Source organism: Doryrhamphus excisus, linkage group LG9 (assembly GCF_037039965.1).
Source record: "Doryrhamphus excisus strain RoL-2023G ecotype Guam linkage group LG9, RoL_Dexc_Guam_v1.1, whole genome shotgun sequence".
Lineage (NCBI taxonomy): Eukaryota > Metazoa > Chordata > Actinopteri > Syngnathiformes > Syngnathidae > Doryrhamphus > Doryrhamphus excisus.
The window spans coordinates 6,033,416-6,056,216 of record NC_136365.1 but is presented as its reverse complement, the minus strand read 5'-3'; the positions used below and the strand labels follow the sequence as shown (position 1 = coordinate 6,056,216).

The 22,801-nt window shown below is 41.2% G+C and overlaps 1 protein-coding gene across 17 annotated transcripts in view; it reads right to left on the bottom strand.

Annotated features, from left to right (window-relative positions):
• The window catches only part of LOC131137438 (receptor-type tyrosine-protein phosphatase delta-like), a 174,741-nt gene that overhangs the window by 62,658 nt on the left and 89,282 nt on the right, over positions 1 to 22,801 (bottom strand). For all 17 annotated transcript variants that reach the window (XM_078793291.1, XM_078793295.1, XM_058085433.2 and 14 more), the window contains one exon: positions 10,642 to 10,791. In XM_078793291.1, the coding sequence (XP_078649417.1) occupies positions 10,642 to 10,726 (85 nt within the window). In that variant the 5' untranslated portion in view covers positions 10,727 to 10,791. The remainder of the gene's footprint in view (positions 1 to 10,641; positions 10,792 to 22,801) is intronic.

Genomic DNA, 22,801 nt, shown 5'->3' with positions numbered 1-22,801 from the left:
GATGGCCTACATAAAGGTCGGCATATAGTGAGATCTGATCTACACAGCAGATGGCGGGGATTACAGAGTCGGCTCCCTGCACTAGACGCATTTTGAAGTAAAGATGTGCGATAAACCTTGACTCCAAGGTAGAACACGACTATTTTCTATCACAATAAAGATGAAGTAGAATAACAGACTTTGGATATTACCCATAATGCTGTAAATATAGACATACAGTCAGTGTTCAAGTGTCATTTACAATACAATACAATTACACACGGAGCGACAACAGTTAATCACTGAATCGTTGATTAATCGATTATCCACTTAATTGGCAACTATTTGGATATTTGACTTATCATTTTTGATTTTAAAATGTGATTAAAAGTGATTATATGTATATTGTTACTTTCCTTAGTTATTAATGGAAGCAGACATATCATCTATGTGTTTTAGGCAAAACTAGACACAATTGTCGTCCCCCCCCAGTAATTAATAATTAATTAATAAATGGTTGCTGTTTGGCGGCACGGCGGTCTAGTGGTTAGCGCGCACACCTCACAGCTATGAATGTGAGTGTGAATGGTTGTTTGTCTATATGTGCCCTGTGATTGGCTGGCCACCAGTCCAGGGTGTACCCCGCCTCTCGCCCAAAGACAGCTGGGATAGGCTTCAGCACCCCCTGCGACCCTTGTGAGGAAAAAGCAGTAGAAAATGAATGAATGAGTGGTTGCTGTTTTGTGGTTGAATATGGCCTATTTGTCAAAAAGTTATGAACAGACAAGTCGCGGGCATGCTGGAGCCTATCCCAGGCGAGAGGCGGGGTACACAGGGCACATATAGTAGACAAACAACCATTTACACTCAAATCCATACCTTCATACCATAAGCAGGCACTCAAAACACGAGGAATAAGTCAATTGAAATCTTGATTTAATTTTGGAGTACAGCATATAAAAAATGAAACCCAAAAGGCTTCTCCAGTGAGTCTCTAGTTGCCAAATTTTAATCACTGATGGGTGGTCACATCTCTGAATCAATAATTGTTCTTTATTTTCCAATAAGGACATTTCTTAACTGCCCATCCCAGATTAAAGTTACTGACGCAGTAACTTTAATCTATTGAGGTAAAATTCAACGCTATGCAGCATAGCTGTGCCTTTCTTCCGGCTATTTTTGTCTTTTACTTTGGTAAACTGTGACAAATATAACACTTGGATAAACTCTACAATGTGATAACCTGCAAACTGCGCAGGGATGATAAACGTTCCACAGCAGTCCTTGAAAAAACAGACCAAAAACAAGATTAATTTAAGCTAAAGGCAATGTGTACAGAGATACTGTTGGCTGTAAGTCGCTTTATAAATCAGGAGGGTATCAGCGGTGGTAAGTGCAGGAGATATAAAATAGAGGAGAAATGTTCAGAAACATCCCTTCAATGCTTTCGTGGATACTTGAGAGGAATGTTGCACTGCTAGTTCAAACTTGAATCTGGGAAGTATAACATTGTCCTGGTCCGGGAACAGAGGAGCTATACCCTAACTAGGAAAAGTGTTCGGTTCCCTTTTGGAGATGTTCTGCACATAACCAACCAAATTTAGGGCAAAATGAGCCAATACTGGACGGGTTACTGGCCTGGGAACGGCTTTGAGTGCTCATGATACAGATTGATAACAGAGCGATCAATTATTTCTATTGTCACACAAATGCACTCCGTCCTGAATAAGCAACAGTGCTGTGGTTTTTTCGATTTGTGGATTATTTTGAGTACTTTTTTACTATTACAAAATGTGTTGGCTATTGTGAAGAAGCATTTGTATTGCATCAGGCATTCTATGACGCTACGTTGCACAGGTAGGTGCATGATCAGTCCACCTTTTTGTACCGATTCTGATGGATCGGTGTACTGATTTGACGAGTGTATCCGATGGATACAAATGTGCTAAGTGGGGCCAAGCACATTATGATTTACCTAATATAAGTACACCCTAATTGTTAGACAATGTTCGTATTCATTTATCCTTGTCTCTGCCATTCAGGCTCATGATTGAGGACTGAAGCTGGTGCTGATTCTGGATGAGAATCTGCTGACAGATGGTGGACTAGAAGCTTGATTGACTGTCTGTCAATTGCATAGCATTTTGCATGGGAATTGACCCAACAAGTCAGAATTATGAATTAGTACACTAGCAATGGCCTGAAAAATTAACTCAAGAATGATGCTACTGCCAGACTGTATTAGGTTCTCCAGCAAATCTTTCCAAAAGTCACATGCCTCATCGTCACATAGTTGAATCTGAGTCCAAAAAAGCATAAAGCAGAATCTCCAATCCAAACAAATCAGATCAATGGCCACAGTAGCATAACATTGATGGAATCTGTCTGATCCTGTTTGTAGCAAATGTACAAATTGAACATAAGCACCTTCTACTTAAGTGAATATACATAAGCTTTCAATAGAAAAACGAGCTTCAGGGAAAGTCCAAACATTTACAATCGCTAATCCAGAGCGTGTGTTGGTGTATGTGGCTGGTACTGCTCACAGGTGGAATACTGCCTCATCCCGCAAGAGGATGATGGGGATAATTGGTTATTGAACTTCCTGATCAGCTCAATATCAGGCACATCCTCATGTTTAGACAAGATCCCTTTAAATCAGGGGTCTCAAACACACGGCCCGTGGGCCAAATGTGGCCCGCAGGACACTAGTTTGAGGCCCCCGCCTTGATATGAAAGTTTAATGTTAGTGCGGCCCGTGCAAGTTTGACACGGATGCTGTATGGTATCATGTACCCAGAAAAAATTATTACGTTTGATTACTGTTCATGTTAAAGGTTAAATAACTGTTAATAGCTATCCTCCCTATCCGTGTGGAAGTGGTAAGTTTTTGGCTATTTAAGTTTAAAGGAAATAACTTGAAGGCTACCGTTTAGGTCGCTAGCTCTCTAGTTTGCGAGTTAGCATGTGTCTCAAGACCCTGCAGTTGCGCAATATGTTGTAAATAAAAAGAGTATAAATGTGACTATAGTCGTGTTTTGTCATGTCTACAGGGCTCTAATAATGCTTTGTTCATTTTAATCCTGAAAAAATAATTTGTCTACCCACCAACTATTGATTTGTTTATTTATTTTTCATCTTATTTTGTGTAGAAAAATAAAAAGTAAGATATTTGAGAACAGTGGAATGTTTTATCAGAGCTTTTATTGTAGAAAATTGGAACCGAAGCAAAGTTTTTTAATTTTTTTTGTTTTTAATAAATGCGTTTTTTTTTGTTTTTTTTTTTAAACCTGATGCGCCCCAGTCTCACCCAGACCCGAGCTCCAGTGGCCCCCAAGTAAATGGAGTTTGAGACCCCTGCTTTAAATAGACTTGAATAGCATTTGGGAGTTGCTATATCTCGCTGCTGGATGTTTTGATGGAATCAAACCATCTGTGCCTGTACCCCATCTTTCCCTATGTGTGTGTGTGTGTGTTTGGGGGCGGTGGCGAGGAGGCGAGGAGGCGAGGGGTGTTCCGGTTGATAGTTAAGCATGTAATGAGTCATTTACAAACCTTGCCAGGGAAGATCCCTCCGCATGCGTGTGGTAGGCAGTTTAGCGGATGACTCCCCGCAAATGAGAAGTGAGTCAGGCTCGTCAGACAAGTTGAGAAACGAGGCCAACATTGAGCCCGAGCCACGAATATGATACTCAATCTCCAGAGTGGGCGGGCAGCTAGCCAGAACCATAACATATTAACATCAAACCAACACATTAACAGCAAATTATCAGCTGCTCACGCTCTCATACTACAAATGCATTTGGATTGCTGGAGCCACTAACACAGACAGACAACCGTCAACACCCTGCAGCAGTGTTTGGAAACATTTGCAAAAACAGTATGTGAAAATAGGTTTATATGCATTTAAATGTACTTGAGAAAACATTCCTGTCCAGATAATTTCAGATATTATATCTCACAAATGTGTACTATTTCTTATTTTCAAATAATCCATGTTTGTACAACTTTGAGTTGATGTAACAACAATCATGTTAACAAAACCTATCAAAATTTGCACTCAGATAAGCTAAAGCTAAGCTAAGGCAAGGCTAATGCTAGGATAACTTCACAAGACAGGTGTGACAATAAAAATTTATCATTTTAAATTGTGAAAAAATAGAAGTACTCACTACTGTGATGAAAAAAATATACCGACATTGTTCACTTGCTATATTGTGGTTCACCTTTCGTGGATTTGCTGTTTTGCGGGTTTTTCAGCACAATTCTGCAGTTTTTTTTACAGCATATGAATATGCAATGTGTTCTATGTCCTTGTGGTGTATTAGATTGATCTATCAGTGCTCCGTTGTATGTGTTTCTTGTCATATTTACCACTGTTACCAGTAGAGGATGAGAACCCACCCATTGTGTAGACCAATTATTAACCGCAAAGTGACAGAAGACGATTGTACTACTTTCTAAAATACCTTCCAAGAACATTTGTGGCATTGGAACTCCACACATGAGGAATATCAAATCAATCAATCACGGACACACGGATGGAACTTTAGCATATGTTTCACACCCTTCATCTAATCCCCAGGGGGCAGGACCCTGTGATCTCTGTGACCCTACGACAGTTGTCATCCATCAGCCGAGAGGCTACGCTTGCTCGTAACTAGATATTTATTGCAATCTAATCTCTTGCATTACTCAAACGACTACACGTGTTTATCTATAGAATACTCCAGACATACTGTAATCACAAGGGGCTCAATCATGTGTGTTGCTAAACAAAACAAAGCATATCAGAGGGCATGATGTGTTAATTAACTGATGGATGACAATTCACTGTCCGGGATCTAGCCTTGCTGCTGGAATGCCGACATTTGAAAAGTGTTTTTTGGTAAGCCCGACTGGGAACTGCCTGTTGTTACCGCCTGTCTCAGGCAGGGTGCATGGCTCCAAGAAGCGTTAGCATGCACTTTAAGGACCTTTAATGTCCTGGCTACTCAGTACAATATGGCAAAGTCAACAAAAGATTGGGATGTTAGCTGTATTTGTGAAGACATTTCATTACTTGTCACAGAAAACATGCTTTAAGTCTTTAAGCTGTTGGATTTTAATAGTGGTTAACTTCTTACCAGGAATGATTCAACCTTATAATATTATCCTCACGAGGGTTGCGGGGGTGCTGGAGCCTATCCCAGCTGTCTTCGGGTGAGAGGCGGGGTACACCCTGGACTGGTCGCCAGCCAATCACAGGGCACATATAAACAAACAACCATTCACACTCACATTCATTTGGAGTCGCCAATCAACCTAGAATGTTTTTGGAATGTGGGAGGAAACCGGAGTACCCGAAAACCCATGCATGCACGGGGAGAACATGCAAACTCCACACAGGCTGGAATCAAACCCTGGTCTCCTAGCTGTGAGGTCTGCGTGCTAACCACTCGCCATGCCGTCCTATATGGTATTATATATCATGAGGGTCGTGGGCATGCTGGTCGCCAGCCAATCACAGGGCACAAATAGACAAACAACCATTCACACTCACATTCATTTGGAGTCGCCAATTAACCTAGCATGTTTTTGGAATGTGGGAGGAAACCGGAGTACCCGGAGAAAACCCACGCATGCACGGGGAGAACATGCAAACTCCACACAGGGTGGAATCAAACCCTGGTCTCCTAGCTGTGAGGTCTGCGCGCCAACCACTCGATCGCCGTGCCGGCCTATATGGTATTATATATCACGAGGGTGGTGGGCATGCTGGTTGCCAGCCAATCACAGGGCACATATAATCAAACAACCATTCACACTCACTTTCATACCTATGGACAATTTGGAGTCACCAATTAACCTAACATGCATGTACTGCAGTACCTGGAGAAAACCCACGCATGCACGAGGAGAACATGCAAACGCCACACACAGATGCCTGAGGGTGGAATCGAACTCGGGTCTCCTACCTGTGTGGCCTGTGCGCTAACCACTCGCCTACCATATAACAATTCTCAGTATTTATTTTCTATTAGTTATAAAACTCATCACTTCCTAAATTTCCTACACTTCTGCTACCCGTACAGTTTTGTTTATTGTAAATCCGACCCCTGAACAAAGCACCCCAGGGATAGCATTGTCACAAACTCACCGGCCACCTCAGAGCTCCTGTCAAAGCAGCTGTTATTTGTTGCTTCGCTTCAGGGCTCCTCAACATTGGCAGGTAATGGTTCAGTCATCCTGGACGACTGACCTGAAAACCTTTTAGATCCCTGTCAAGCTGCAGGCCACGGAACTCTGGTTGGATGTTGACAGGTCAATCAGCCACTAGGAGTGTTTTCCAATGTACTCGGATCTAACAGTAGGGTTCACAGTGGTAGCAAATAGGGCACCATATCATGTTGTTCATGTTGATAATGGGAATACACAGTGTGGTGGAGCAGGGTGGAATGATTTAATTTCCCTGTCTAAGCAACGACTAAAGGGTTATTTTTTTTTTTAATCTTGTGACATATAAACTGAATTTCTCACTATTAAGGGCCTCCCCAGGCAGCACCCCACTTGTTGGCTTCCAAAACACACACTCTGCTTACAAAAGCACTCAGAACTCAGCAATATTTTATGATGACTGCATTTTTAAGCGCTATTTTTTTTTTCTTCCACCAAAACAGCCTGAAGTAGCACAACAGTTTGTTTCAGTGAGGTCTGAAGAAAAACAATGTCTGTCCACTGTCTCAATTTCCCTGAACGACAGACGGGTCGAGATTCTCACAAAGGGCATCTCGCCGCGTATACGGAGCAGTGGCCCAGTTTACGACAGGATCAGGGCATTACTCTTAATCCACCAGATAGATGTCATTTGCATGCATGCGCTTGGCAAACACACAGAGACCAAAATGGTGGGAAAAAAGGCAAATATGTATCGGGAACAAACTCCAACACACACATGCATTGTCAGAACTAACCATTTGTGCACATATGGTGTATTGTCATGCAAGGTTTGCAGCTTTACACAAATGATACTCTATCATCTGATTGCATCTTAATACCCTCAGTCCATGGGTGTGTCCAAGTGCAAAAAGCTAATGATCTTGCACAGAAATACATAAGAGTACATTTCATTCATTGTACGTTAAATTTGAAATTTTGTCAGCAAGCGTTTAACTTTTCAAAACATGTGGACGCACAAAGATGTTCCCGTCCCAGCAGTCTAAGCCTCAACATGGAAGCCCCTGAGTCCCAGTTGTTGATATTAAAACAGGCATTGCACGTCACACACAGTGAGATTAAAGAGAAAGGAGAAACCCTCCCTTACCCTAACATCTAGCCCTCTGTCCTTTCTTTCTCACACGATTATAAGGATGTGACAAGAAGAGGCAAAAAAAAAGAGCACTGGAGAAAGTCAGAGCAAATTAAAGGGAAGGGGGACAGGAGTACAAATGCATGTGCATGAATCTCCTCCCACCCTCATGTGGGAGGAAGTCTGAACCATCATCATTTTGATGGATGACTGGACCTTTAGTGGACGACCCCAGTAGCTTACACTGGGGACAAAAGGGCGCGCGGCTGAGAGGGAAACAAGAGTGTTTGTTGATGGGGGTCCTTTTACTGCACACTGTATGACCGTGTACACTTAAAACGTTCTCCAGTACAGCAACAACAAAAGATGATGGGGTTTAATACCAGTGCTACTATGTGGTTGTGAAAGTAAATGCTGAAAAAACACACCGCGGGTGCATTTTTATCCAAATTTTTACACTTTTGTGTGCAGCGCTTGAAGGGTAGAAGAGTTAGCTCACACAATGCAAAGCTTAGCAATAGGCACTATTCTTCCATTTCTATCCTCAGTACCAGGATGACTCCCAGATGTTCACCAGGCACCGAGTGAGCCACGACTAATCTGTCTTTCCCCTCTGCCATTTCAATCATTTCCAACGCCCCCTGCTTTATTTTTTTTTATTACATCTTTTAAGTATTCTCACATTTTTTATTCGTAGCCTCTACCCAAATCAGTCAGTCAGTCTGTTACACCGCCAATGTTACGAGAGCGGAATCCACACAGCTAATCTTCAGCCTGACAGTTACGCCGTGTCAATCAAAGTGTTGCCTGCAGGCAATGCATGTTTTTGCATGTTGTACACCCCCCGCTTTTTTCAATTGCTTTGGTTTGTTTTTTTTTTTTTTTGCAAGACAGCAAGATCCCTGCAATTCGTTGGGGATGAAGCTCTGAGACACCCGCAAATGACGAGAAAATGCAACAAATTGAGACGTCCATAAAAATATATGTCGAGGCCCCACCATACGTTACATAGGCTCGCTAATGTCCCTCTAAACTTTCGTTAGTTTGGAGTTGATTTCTCCTCGGATTTTGGATCTAAGTTTGCAATACAAGTGATTGTAATCTTTAAATTAGATTCAGCTATAATAACCCTCCTCATCTCTTTAAGTGCAATTGTTGTAACCAGTTTTTTTCTTCCATGCATGTATTGAGAAGGTACTTCTGTCCCAAGAAGGTACTGTCTCAGGAAGTACAAGGTAGACTCAAGCTTGCCACAGTACGCTATACTATGATGTAGTGATAGGAGATGTTATGCTTCATTATCACATTATCACATTGCACACACAAGTTTTGTGCAAAACAATGGCCGACTTTTGGAGAATGAGGTGGATTTGGGTGGGTTTTCCAACAAATAAGAAAAATAGTTCGATTTTGCAAAGTCTGCTGAATGGTGAATATGTGGGGATCCACTGTATAGCAGGGATCTTCAATATATTCAATACATAAAGCAGTATATAATATAATATAATATAATATATAAAGCAGTGCAGCAATTGCCGTCACATCACAAAAAGCAAATATATGAAGAACTACAGTATGTTATTATTCTACTGATGTGTTTTTACAGTTGACATTGGGTGCTTCTCAAGTTCACACTACAAACTGTATTGACCCGCATACGCTTTAAGACGGTATTTTTTCCTTGGGAAAAATTGGAAAAAGACAGGTGGTGCCTGACAACTTCAATTTAAGTGAGTCAGAACTTTATGTACCTTGGCACTCACACACACCAGTGACCTGACTTGAGTGAAAAATGTCTCAAAGATGATTATTAAACACCAAAAGAGGAGTTATGATGCTACATTCAAGTTAATAGTGATCAATGAAACAGTTATCGAATAACTGTTGAGCATCTAAAAAAATTGATATTGTTTTTTATCATATCAAATCATTTTTTTACTTTACTGATATTTAAAACTAGATTTTTAAGCATGATTATTTGGCATGATAAATGATTTTTTTCTGTACTTTAACACATTATGTGTTACATTCAGGTCAATAGTATAAATTTGGTAGTTTAAACATCTGTTTGTTACTCTAATTGGCCGATAATGTTTTGTTGTCTATGATTGGCTGACGACCAGTCCAGGGTGTACTTGTCCAAAGACAGCTGGGATAGATTCCAGCTTCACGAGGATAAGCGGTATAGAAAATGTATGTATGGATGTTTTGTTGTTTGAAAATCTGACAGCATTGTTGTACTATTACAAACAATCCATCCTGTGTTAGCTCTCTGGTTAAATGTTTTTGGGGGATAATAAAAGGGTGTTTTGAATGCATTTGTAATGATGTTGGATACTTTGCTTCAGTTGTCATTAAAAGTTCTACCATATCTTACTTATTGTGTGGAAATATGGGGTAATAACTATAAAAGCAATCTTCACTCGCTGAACGTACTGCAAAAAAGGTCAGTAAGGATAATTCATAATGCCGCCTACAGAGAACATACTAACTCCTTATTTCTAAAATCACAAATACTTAAACTTGCTGATATAGTTCATCTTCAAGCAGCTAAAATAATGCATAAGGCTAAAAACAACTTCGGTACGAGGTGCATTATTAAAAAAAACAAAAAAAAACCCTTTAACTGTATTATGGAAAGCAGGAAGTGAACAAATGTAACAGTTACTGATTGTAAAAGTACCAGATGGAGGGGTAGGATTTAATAAGCTTTGCTTCTTCCTACTCCTTTTGGACATGTGGAACTGTGAACTGATTATGTGATGCACTCAATTGTAATCTGATGCATGTTCAAATGAAATTAAACCATTACCATTACCAAAGTTTTTAAAAACAATTGAACTAATGGACATCCATGGCATAGATATGAATATATAAACCTTGCAAAAAACAGGATAAAGACAAAAGAACGAGTGCCAGTCAACTCAAGATGCGGATTATCAGACTTCAGGATAATCTTTGTCCCGGGAGATGAATAACTTGAGTTACTTGAGGTTGCGTGTCAACATCACATCCTAATACTGCAACAGAAAACATGCATGAAACTAATAACTGTGTAGCCAGAGCAAGGAGCACTGGCCGAGGCATACAAGCGGGTATATTTGCCACAGTCACGGATCTGTCTCTATCACACACACATCAACACACACTGAATCAGCGTAATCACACAAGCAGGGGAAATTATCTGATCTACCATATGTGGTCTGACTCACATTGCCAAGTAATACTGAGATGGACAAAAACAGCTGGCCTCACATCAAACTTGCTCGCCAACAAATAGAGATAAACTCTTGAATAGCGGGGACGCAATATCATTGAGGCTGGATTCAGACATATGGATATGACAGGCTGTATATACATAGGGATGCACTCACAGTCGGCATCGGCGAGGAACAGGAAGCTGAGGAGGAGCAGGCCCGGGCTGGCAAAGTGCATCGTGGGATATATCGACACATGCATGCTGTATCCACCGTGAGCTCACTGCCTCACTGTACAACAGGACAATAGAGACAAGCCCTCACAACCTGCATGGGAGAGACACAAAAAAGACAAGGTGCATGTTATTAGGATGGGTTGGTAAAGCACACATTTGGTAGAGCGAATATATATAAAGTCACACACACACACACACACTTGGGAATATGTGTGAGTTCCCCTAGGGCCTCACACTACAGTTATGTAGCTGTCTTCCTCGTCTTGCCTCATCAGGACCGTACATTACCTGAGGACATTACCTGAGGTGTGTGTGCAAAATTGCGCCTGAACTTCAACCGAATTGGCCCTAAAATAAACCCTCATACAGCTAGCTTGCGAGCAAAGGTTGGCAGGGGGTAGGTTTACCTGTTTTACAAGCTGCAAGAAGAGAATTTGCAGATTGAAGAGAAAGAACAGATGCATGAAGGGAAGGAGGTTGACTGATTATGTTGCACACGCTGTTTCTGCACTCAAAACATTTGCCTTTTTAGCCACTATTTTTTCTGCTCTTTATGCACAAATCTGACTGTGCACCTCTAACATTTCAGAAACCATTTATTATAACATCTGAAGGGACAATACAGCGGAACCTTGGTTAGCGTTTTTTGAAAATTGAAAATTGACTCCACAATTTTGCATTGGTTTTGCATGCATTCACAGGTTAGTGTAAAATATGGCACACATCATGTCATGTTATTAATAATCTGTGTGAATCTATCGACATTCTTAACATTTTTGTTTTTATCAGAAAACATCCCATTAGTTAGTTACGTTGCATGTCTACAATGTCATCAAGATACATATTGTACAGTCCTAAAATTATAGTTTTACATGCATAAAACAATTATAAATGCAGAATAAACATGTAGGCTGAACATTTAAGGTTACTTTTACCTTCATTGGCAAATACTGTTCCCAAAGACACAATGTGTCAGTGAGACACCCACCCCACATCACACCATCTTCCTGTATTTTGAATTAAATTGTGTTTCTCACCTTTTTTTTTAGCAAAATGCTGGCATTTGTAACTTCCTTTGGCTCTATTGTTGGTTACAGTATTGAGGTGAGAAACACTATTAAGTTCAACAAACTCATGTCAAAACAAGAAGGTGGCGTTGGTTGATATCACTGCCACGTCATATCTTTGGGGGACAGTACATCAGGAATTATGTAAAAGTAACCTTAGATGTTCATTTGAGCCGTTTATTCATCATTTATATGTGTTTAAATGCATTTCAAATTGTTTTCTGCATGTCAAAAATCATTGTAAAACTGTACAAATGTTTTTTGTGTTAAAATCTTTGGCTTTCTGGCACAGATTGATGGGATTTCAATTGGAAGAAAAATTTTTTGGGTTAGCGTCCATTTCGTTTAGACTCACTTCTGGAATGAATTAATGACGCTAACCAAGGTTCCACCGTACTACAGAAAACTTATGTTGACCGCTATTTATACAATCATGGCTGTTCGGTGAAGAGTAAATCTATACTGACTACGCTGTTACATTCAAATTCTTTTCAATAGTATTGTCCCTTGAGAAGCTATGCTGTAATAAAAACAAAATGGAAGTGGTCCTATGTTACACTATATGTCCTTGTTTCAGTAGTTCACATTTAAAAACATCCTCGTCATGCTCTCCCTCATCTCATCATTTCTCACGTCGTCTGTCTGCGATCAGCAAAGTCCACTGTGATTGTCTGGCATCAGACGAGACAGGCGACGTCTTGACTGTCAGAAACATCACAACTCAAATCTCATGACACAATGAGACATGACGGATCAGTGTTGCTCTGTCCAGAAGACAGCGGTTGTTAGTCAGAGCAGACAATATCCACATTCATGCATGCATTTTGGCTGATTTTGGCAATTTTTTGTGTTGCATGTTGTTGCATGTTTGTGATGTAAATGTATGCATGCATGCAGGCTTCATCTCATATATGGAACCTAATCTTGGCACTTGGATAACATGCATGTACGGTATGTGAATGTGTTTCCAAAACTGGTCATTATCATTAGCTGCACAAACAGCAGCAGTAGTCCAAAATTCTATCCACTCCTCTGCAAGCCATCTGATTAAAAAAAGAGAGAGAGCGACAAGGGGGCAAAGGGAGATCAGAGCAGGAGCCTAAATCTCTCCACATCCCTGCAAGCCTAAGCACAAACTACTAAACCCACACTGGATTTTTTCATTACGTTTGCTCTGAAACAATTGCTTTGGGATAACCTCGATCTCCACCTGCACAGATTGAATCATCTGCATAGTAGTAGTACTACTACTACTCTACTACTGCAGAAATGGGACGGGTATGGTCACGGACTTACTGTATATTAGTGTTGCACAAGCTGTGACTGGAACGCTACTAGCTTTGGACATGATATGATATTCACTGCATCATCACAATCATGAAACTTAAAGAGGCTTGTGGAGTTTTGAACATTGGTTTTGTCCAAAGAAGAGAGCCTGGGTTTATGCTAAAGTGGTAATATAACCAACCATGGACCCGTACTATTGCAAATATAAGGGATGTTCCACTAATCAATATCGGCTGATTTCCATGCAAAACCAATGTGATCGGCATACGCTGATGAATGCTTTGCAACACCCATCACATGGTGCAGCATCAGTCAAACGGCAGCTAACGCAACGCAACGCTGGACACTCGCGTGTATGTGCGTGACAGTCAGAAGGCGAAGCAATTAACCCAAAAAGTAATAGAATTAATAGGACGAGATGATCAGCCTTCCTCAACGGTGGGAGAAACCGGGTTTGACAGATGTTCTCTCACTTGGAGCCCCACTTTGTGCTTCCTGGTCATCTTGCTAGAGCTCCATCAGACATTTTAAGTCTCTTGAAAAAGTTAGTAAAACATGTTTTTGCCCAATTCAGGTGATTTTATTGTTTCTTTGTTCATATCATACAGCCAAATAGCAGGGGTGCAGCTAGGAATTCTGAAAAAAAAAACACTTTGGGCCCCCCCTTTAAAAAAAAAAAAAATTATACATGCAAAATGTATTTTTTTTCAATAGCTACTTTCTACATGCACTACATGCCAGTGCTGATTCAGACTGCGTTCTGATTACACATGCATTTGTTTGTATATTTTCTGTCCATTCACAATGCCAACATCGCAAAAGAGAGCAACATCTTTGGTGTGTTTGCGTATGTGTGGCCACTAATCACACAGACTGATTTAATGTCACTGGAAAAGTCTGCATTATTTAGTAGCTCACTTCACAACGTGTCATGTTAATTAAAGAGCTGAGATAATAGAGAGGGAGAGACAAAATAAAATTAAAGCGGTGAGCAGCGTTGAATGGGCCCTTGCACCCCCCAACGTAACTCTTGTGTTCATGCGAGTTGGCAGGCACGCCGACGCAGGACGCAGAATGCAGGACTCAACGTCGGTATCCAGAGTTAGAAAAGCATCAGGACGTCTCAAGCAGAATTTTAATATGCACAATATTTATCCACAAGGGGGTGTCATCTCAGTCGACTGATATCTGGAAGGTCACCTAACCCACCATATCCGCTATTGCTATCACTGGTGCACGGCTCTAATAATACTACTAATAATAATAATAAACAAAGCAGTTGCAAAAGGGCCTTTGCACCGCTATTGCCAATGCCTGGGCCCTAATAACGAGAGATAATTCGATATAAGATGGCAAGCAACGTGAGCACATAGGGAAGAGGAAATGTGGAAGAAAAGGAATAAAAAGCCAACAGACCCACAGCCAGGTATTGGACAGATAGTAATCTGTGTGGTGGTGTGCTTGTTTATTACTGAGGCCCTCACTGAAAGCCTCCCGCTGCCTCCCAGCTTGAGCTGTTGCTTGTTTGGATTGCAGTTGCTCTCAGCCATTCACTTACATTAGTCCCTATCGCTCAATTATATACTGTCTGTCTGGCCGAGACTGCAACTATCAGTCACACTTATCTGAGGGATGGCTTGTGACAGAACAAAGACTGGCTCAGTGACACGTAGACACAACAAGGGAGGAACATGAGCAGATGAGAGACTAGAATGCTGGAAATTAGATAAATAATAAACACATGGAAAAAAAAAAATATTTATTTACATACATCTATATCTAACTACAACCAGGCTACCATTGGTCAGTGCTGAAGTCCATTCTTTTAACATAATAACATATTTTTTAACCACCATATATCTTCTAAATGGACAATACTAAACTGTTTGGTTGACTCAAACAAAAAACAGAACAAAAATTGTCTAAAAAATCATCTTTTATCTACAGTCAAGTGTGTTCAGGGGCTGCATGAATGCTGCCGGCACTGGGGAGCTGTGGTTCACTGAAGGAAACATGCCTGAAACGGAGCATGATCCCCTCCCTTGGCAGCTTTTCACCTCCAAGATGGCAAGTGCCTTGCTGAAGAAGCTGAAGGTGAAAGTGATAGCATCTCCAAGTTGTGGTGATGTGAGATCGTATTGCATATTGTCTACCTGCATATGGCACCATACTTCCTTTTAGCGTTTAAAATACTGTATAGTTTCATTTTTCACTTGTTGATTTTGCAGGTGACCAATGTTAAGCCTTGGTGGAGTTTTACTAAATGGCTTCATATTGAGCTTTTATGCATTTGAGATTAAATGAGCACCATTAAAAAAGAAAGACATCTAAAACAAATCTAAATTTAAAAACAAAAAAAGGGAAAGGGTGGTTGGATTGATCGGAAGCAGACCGGTCGAGACATGGAACATGAAGGCGCCATGCAGCTGCAACGCAGGCTGACAAAAGATAGGATGCAGACAAAAGGCTGATCCTGAAAAGCGTAGCTCTAGGCAAAGTGTGTGCTGTGGAAAATAAAAACACAACACAAAATATCATAATTTGATTTGCGACTCCCAAAGCTGAGGCACTGAATGCAATTAGACACACTTATTAACTTATTTTATTTGCCGTGTTGGAACAGTGGCTGACACAAATGTCAACCATAGTGACAATTTGGATTTGTTGCATTATGGCAGACAACAGGAAGGAAGGGGAAAACAACCTCCGCCCGCTTCACCTAAAGAGGAAGTGTTCTACAATTTATACAGTCGTCCCCCACCACATCATGCACGGCTTCACTCTATCATGTTTTTTTCCAAATACATTAAAAAATCATCAGAGTTCCATGGCTTACTATGGCCGTTGATGAGTCCAAAAACACACGTTTAAGCAACTTATACAAGTTTCTGGGCTGAATTAAGCATTTCCAAGCATGAAAATGATTAAATGAACTAAAACACAAGTATAAGACATTCAGAAAACACACTGAAAGAGCGTTGGGAAAAAATGGGAAAATGGGAAAAAACAACAAGAAAGCTAACATCTCCAGATGCTAACATGTGTGAGTCTATATTATGGCTTATTTTTGATTAGTATGTCTACAATATTGTCTAATACGAGTGTAGCGGTATTATTTCATGTCTAGAGGGCTCCAATAATGTTAGAACCTGAATATATTATATGGTATTATTCATTCATTTTCTACCGCATTCATTTTCTACCCACAAGGGTCGCGGGGGTGCTGGAGCCTATCCCAGCTGCCTCCGGGCGAGAGGCGGGGTACACCCTGGACTGGTCGCCAGCCAATCACAGGGCACATAGAGACAAACAACCATTCACACTCACATTCATACCTGTGGCCAATTAACCTAGCATGTTTTTGGAATGTGGGAGGAAACCGGAGTACTCGGAGGGTGGGCTTCCTTAGACGAGACGAGAACCGCTCTTCAGTTCTGCTTTTCTGTCTCCCTGTGCTGGTTATTGTGTGTAGCTGCTCTTTTGGAGTCCACAACTCAATACAAAGGGCCAAAAAATGAGCATAATAGGTCCCCTTTAACACTTGTTGCAACAAATAAGATAATAGAAGGTACGTGAGAGGATGCCACGGGCACTACACTCAAAGATGTGTACTCGTGCATGCTCATTGCTAATGACGTGTCTTCTCCTATGATTGACACACACACACACTGAGCACATTTTCAAGAGGCATTGATCTTTACTGGTGCAGAAGCCAATGTCAAAGTCTGCAGGGATGTCAACTGATTACATCACTATGTGACAGGTTTTAATTGCCTCTGTGCAGCGTGACTCGTCTTCCTTTTGCACCCACTACAAACACTTATGTGCACTCCAGTTTTACCCCTTCAGGTGGTTTGAACCTGCAGGTAGAAATAGACTGGTTTGACATACAAATGGCTTCTTCCTTTATAAGATAAGTAATAACATTAATAAGATAATAATATTGAGCCTGACATGACCAGATGTCATTTGGAACTGAGGGGATGGCAACAGGAACATTTTCCCTGTGTTGTGACTGGCCCAATCTATAATGTATGATAATGTATTCACTCACACCCCCCCCAAGTCCATTCCCCCTTTCAAAAAAGCACTGGTGATTACATTTCTGAATTGCTGGGTTCATATAACATATGAGGTGAACCTGCACAAATCCATTTTAAAGAAGCACAATTTGGTAATCTGACTTTCAAAGAGACTTGTTAGGAGAGCAGCATCACTGCCGTTGCTATGGTGACCACAGCTGTGTAATGTTAGCACCGTGATTAAATAATCAATCATTTCAAACCACAATGTTATATATACGACACATTTTGCTAGTGTAGAAGGAGCCCAAAAGCAATAAAAATAACTCACTTGGTTTCCCATTTTCTCATTTTAAAACTGGTTCACCCCCAAGACCCAAACTTTTTGCCACAATATCATATCATATACATCTATTTACATCAATTCATGTTAAAGAGCAGTAAACATGCACCAAAAAGCAATTTGCCTGAAATATATCCATCTATCCATTTTATAGACAACAGAAAAAAATCTAAATTTTTCCCAATGGAACCTGATCTGCATACATTGGCAAACCATGCATGAAATAACCAGTATACACTGCTTTGCTGTGCTGAGGGACATACATGCATTATACTTTAAGTCTTCAGTCAAACGTACAGTATGTCCGAATGTAAAGGAGAATCATAATTTTAAATTTGATCAACAAATACTGACACACAGAATGATTTGATTGCTCTGACCATATTCATTTACATGCTGGAGCCTATCCCAACTGTCTTCAGGTGAGAGGCGGGGTACACCCTGGACTGGTCGCCAGCCAATCACAGGGCACATATAGACAAACAACCATTCACACTCACATTCATACCTATGGACAATTTGGAGTCGCCAATTAACCTAGCATGTTTTTGGAATGTGGGAGGAAACCGGAGTACCCGGAGAAAACCCACGCATGCACGGGGAGAACATGCAAACTCCACACAGAGATGGCCGAGAGTGGAATTGAACCCTGGTCTCCTAGCTGTGAGGTCTGTGCGCTAACCACTCGTCCACCGTGCCACCCTCTGACCCTATCGTTATTTACTAATGTATACTGAACAGCACAGCACAAACAAAACCAATATTGTAAAAGCTGCAAAAAGCATACTATTCATACAGCTACTAACTTTTTTGTAAACAACAGTGTGGCAAGTGTAACACCATGGGTTTCAGTCGTGCAACTCGCATTTTAAAGCGCATGCTTTATAAAGGTATATCAAGCTGCTGGATGCTGACCACTCATGATACTTCAATTGCAGCTACTGATTGCCTGCAGGAGTAGCTAGTTAGAGACATCGGCGGTCACCTGCTTTGGTAGACCACTTAATATAATAGAGGCCTTGATTGGAACATTTATAATTCTTTTTCCTCCGATTCCTTTCCCCCCCATTACCATGAACCCAAATCAACCCAAGAATCAACTTCTATCCTTTCCACATGCCTGTCATTATATTCATCCATCCATCCATTTTCTGTACCGCTTATCCTCACCAGGGTCGTGGGCATGCTGGTCGCCAGCCAATCACAGGGCACATATAGTCAAACAACCATTCACACTCACATTCATACCTATGGACAACTTGGAGTCGCCAATTAACCTAGCATGTTTTTGGAATGTGGGAGGAAACCGCAGTACCCGGAGAAAACCCACACGGTGAGAAAACTCCACACAGAGATGCCAGGGTGGGTAATCGAACCCCGGTCTCTTAGCTATGTGGCCTTGCTCTAACCACTTAAATATAAATATATCTGTGTCATGTTGCAATTCCTCCTATTTTCTCATGCACAACACCTTAAGAGGGAAAAAAAAGACCAAACAAATAACACTTGGGAGATGAGGGCCCCTAAAATTCACAAAAGTCATTTGAGCATTTTCAGCACTGTGGTGAAAACAACGAATCAATACGACAAAATAAGAGGAGAAGAAGGGAACATTTGATTGATTGAGAAGAGGATTCAGGCTGTCTGGCATTACTCAACTTTTCACTTCCTCTGCATTCTTCTTCCTTGCTTTGTTCTATTCCCCGTTTCCAGCCTTACTCATTTCCTCCCTATATGCTTGATGTAAAAGTCACACACAAAGTATGATATCACTCCAATTCTTTGAGCTGTGTTGATGCAACATTGTCATCCTTGGCAAAGATATGATTGGACAAACATGGTTTCTGATGATGCAAGAAACAAAATAGGTAAGAACAAATCCTAAATTCAGACTCCTTAGCGTGTTGTCTGTCTGGCGTATATTCTGCCACGTCCTAAGCGTTTAGAACATATCGATCCTTCTCTATTAGCAGCTCTGTATTACATCAGCATTTAGCTCGTGGGCGCCTTCAATTTTCCAATTCTAATGACAAAGTGTCCCCACTGTTACATCTAAAGTGCAGCGCTTAAAGAAAGCGAAAGCGGTGCGCTAGGCAGAATGCTGAAAGCGGCCACTCCAAGGGTTAAGCCAGCTGTGACTAACAGGCCCACGCTGGGCCTCCGCTGGGTCATCTCTGGCAGCCAGCCATCCATGGAAGAAGGGGACGAGAGAACACGAGTGAGAGAGGGGTGGAGGAAAGTTGAGTGAATTAGCAGGAGGTAGGCAGAAAACAACGTGTAATTACCTATTTACCCAGCTTTCAGTGGAGACCTCATTGAAGGCTAATTGAGCATTTGCATGAGGCCCGTTAAGGCAGAAGCAGCGGCACGACAGGGCCAGGCTTGGATGATGATGGACGAGCACCTGCTGAGGTGGCAAAGAGGTTAAAAAAAAAAAGAAACTGAGATGAAGGGTGCAGTGAGAGGGAATGTCAGGGACAGAGACAAGCAAGAGTAAGAAGAAAGAAACAGGAGGTTGTCCGGAAAAGAGTATGCTATTTAATGCAAATAGAACAAAACTGCTAAGGCAAGAAAAAGTGTTTTTTTCCAAGGACGAATGATAACTGTTTTCTCGCTATACCTAATAATAGATTTTATCATATAAAGTAGCAGCATAGTTGTGAAATTAGAGTGACCAGATGTCATCTTTTCTACAAATATATCATCTTTTAGGGACAGATAGAAGTGAGATTTTAGAAGATGCTAATTCATTACAGTTGGCCCTTTTGTTTACGACATTTCATAGTTAATTAATACTATCTAAAAGAAAACATCAACTCGGTGGAATAATGCATTTTGTCACATGTTGAGACACCCTTTTTTTTTTGTTTTTATTAAACGTTTTGACTCTGACCTCTATTACGCCTCCAAGACAGACTCTTCTGGTCACAGGAAGTCCAAGAAAAGTCAAATTAAAAGTGAAGTGCAATTGTTCACAGCATTATTTTAGGGTTGCCGCTTCTTTAAATAACATTCATGTCATGAGCCTGTTTTACCAAACATGTGCCAGTCCTTCTGTCGCTGCTCTGGTTCTCGCTTTTCAGTGCCCTTATTTGGTGTTCCTGGGTGAGGAGCCACTTGACGGCACCTGATTGCATGATTGACGATCGCCATGAGGCAAGAGAAGAAGAGAAGAAGCTACAATATTCATACTAATAACCAATAATAAACCAAATCTTTGTCCTTGCAGCACATGGAAACATTTTGGACTAATCCCTTGTACTTTTTCTGCCTTGTTTCCTGTTTGAGTACATAGTATACATATACTACCACTAGTGCTCCTGTCATACAGACGATCTTTGACCGGCATTTTTGCAGATCGTCCTAAAAACAGCAGTGCTTTCCTGTCATAGAGATGATCTTTGAATAGGGTTTGTGCAGCAGGTCCGTGCAGCAGAGCGCTCCAAAAACAGCAGACTGCATGATATTCTATTCTACATAATCTATTTGGTAGGTAGGCTTTCTAAAAGTGTGGCCAACAGAACAATTTCGCCAGGATAGCCCTGCTGTGACTATTAAAAAAGTAGCTAAAATGTACAACAATGCACGGCAGTTTGTACCTGCACGTGTCAGTGTCTACATGCATGTGTGCGTCCCATTGTGGTCTGACACGATACTTCCGGCCCACAGCTGCAATACAGTGGCGAGCCCTTCGTGCTGGGAGGAAAATGGCCCATCTGAGGCAGTCACCTATGTAATGACTTTTATTACATGGATGGATGAACTTGCAGTATGGTGACACTGCCACTGCTTCAACCCAGCACGTACTACTTTGGGCCACTGCCATCACGTCCACACATCTTGCCAATGGGAGGATGGCTGGCTGACCTCCACAAAGCAGGTGGAATACAGCAGTAATAATTTACAGGCCCTGTGTGGCTCCCACGTTCCAATAAAATATGGATTTCCCAGGGCCCGGAAGCAGGCTAACCTCTTCAATAACTGAACCTTTTACCCACATGCTGCTTTATAACCCACTTCACACATCCTCATATTTACCTTTCTGCAAAAAAAACAACCATTTAAACATTATTAAATACTAGAAATGACGTCATCCAAATCTCAATGACTCAATGAGCCTCACAAGAAGATGGGAGAACCCTCCGCCACCATCCTCTCACTGGATTCCACAGCGCACCACAAGTTAAGAAAGTGCCTCTATTGTCAAAGCAGACCTCATCGAGACCAGCTGTGTCAGAAAACTGAGCCACACTCAATCTGTACCCACTTTAAAGTCGTTTCATGTGGTGTGGGCAAAATGCAACACAGCATCTCTCTAATGCAAGTCCAGAATAACCAGTGGAATGTTTACACATCTGCCCAAAAACAAGAGCAACAATCCGGAGTAGAGATGGAGTGGATTTGACAAGTCAACTGAAACATAACGAATGGGAGCTAAGCAACATCATGTTAACACTCGCCCTCCATGAAGGTCAAAGGGAACAATTGAGTCCAAAAATACACTTCTTGATCAATCTTCTCCAATGTCATGTTACAATGAGTGAAAAAGAAGGATGGGGTTACATAACCTTTTCCCTCACATTGATTTTGGCCAGCCCCGCAGCGAGAGTACACGAGTAAGACTCAAAATAACATGCAGGGAAATGCAAAGATGTGATCCGCTAACAGAGTTAGGATTATTTCACACACTCTAGTCAACCTGAAACTAACTTGTCCTCGTGGGAATTAAGTAGGATTTTCAACATTATTAGGGGAAAAAAGCAAAAAGCTTACAATGATTTTTATTATAATAATAATTTTATTATTGTTTTTTTAATGCAAAAAGTATAGTGTTTTCTTTGCAATGTACAGAATATACTCCATTTCAAGCCTGTATTTTGTAGCCAATGAGTCTCCTAGTCACCGGGTGCATAGTCTGCAAAAACCAATAACCGCCATAGTGTTTGAGTGAATGTTTTACTATGAGCAGTTAACTTATTTTTATAATTGTATGACGTGCAGGCCACACAGCTAGGAGACATGGGTTAAATTCCCCCTCTGTGTGGAGTTTGCATGTTCTCCCCATGTGTGTTTTTTTTTTTTTTCCGTGTACTCCGGTTTCCTCCCACATTTCAAAAACATTTTAGGTTAATTAGCGACTCCAACTTGTCCATACGTATGAATGTGAGTGTGAATGGTTGTTTGTCTATATGTGCCCTGTGATTGGCTGGCAACCAGTCCAGAGTGTACCCCGCCTCAAAAGGCAGCTGTGATAGGCTCCAGCATGCCCTTGCGACCCTTGTGAGGATAAGCGTTACAGAAATTGGATGGATGGACAGTGCAAACGTTTTATGACGGCGACAGTTTGACCCTCAAACTCATTATTTCTATTTTCCATTAGTT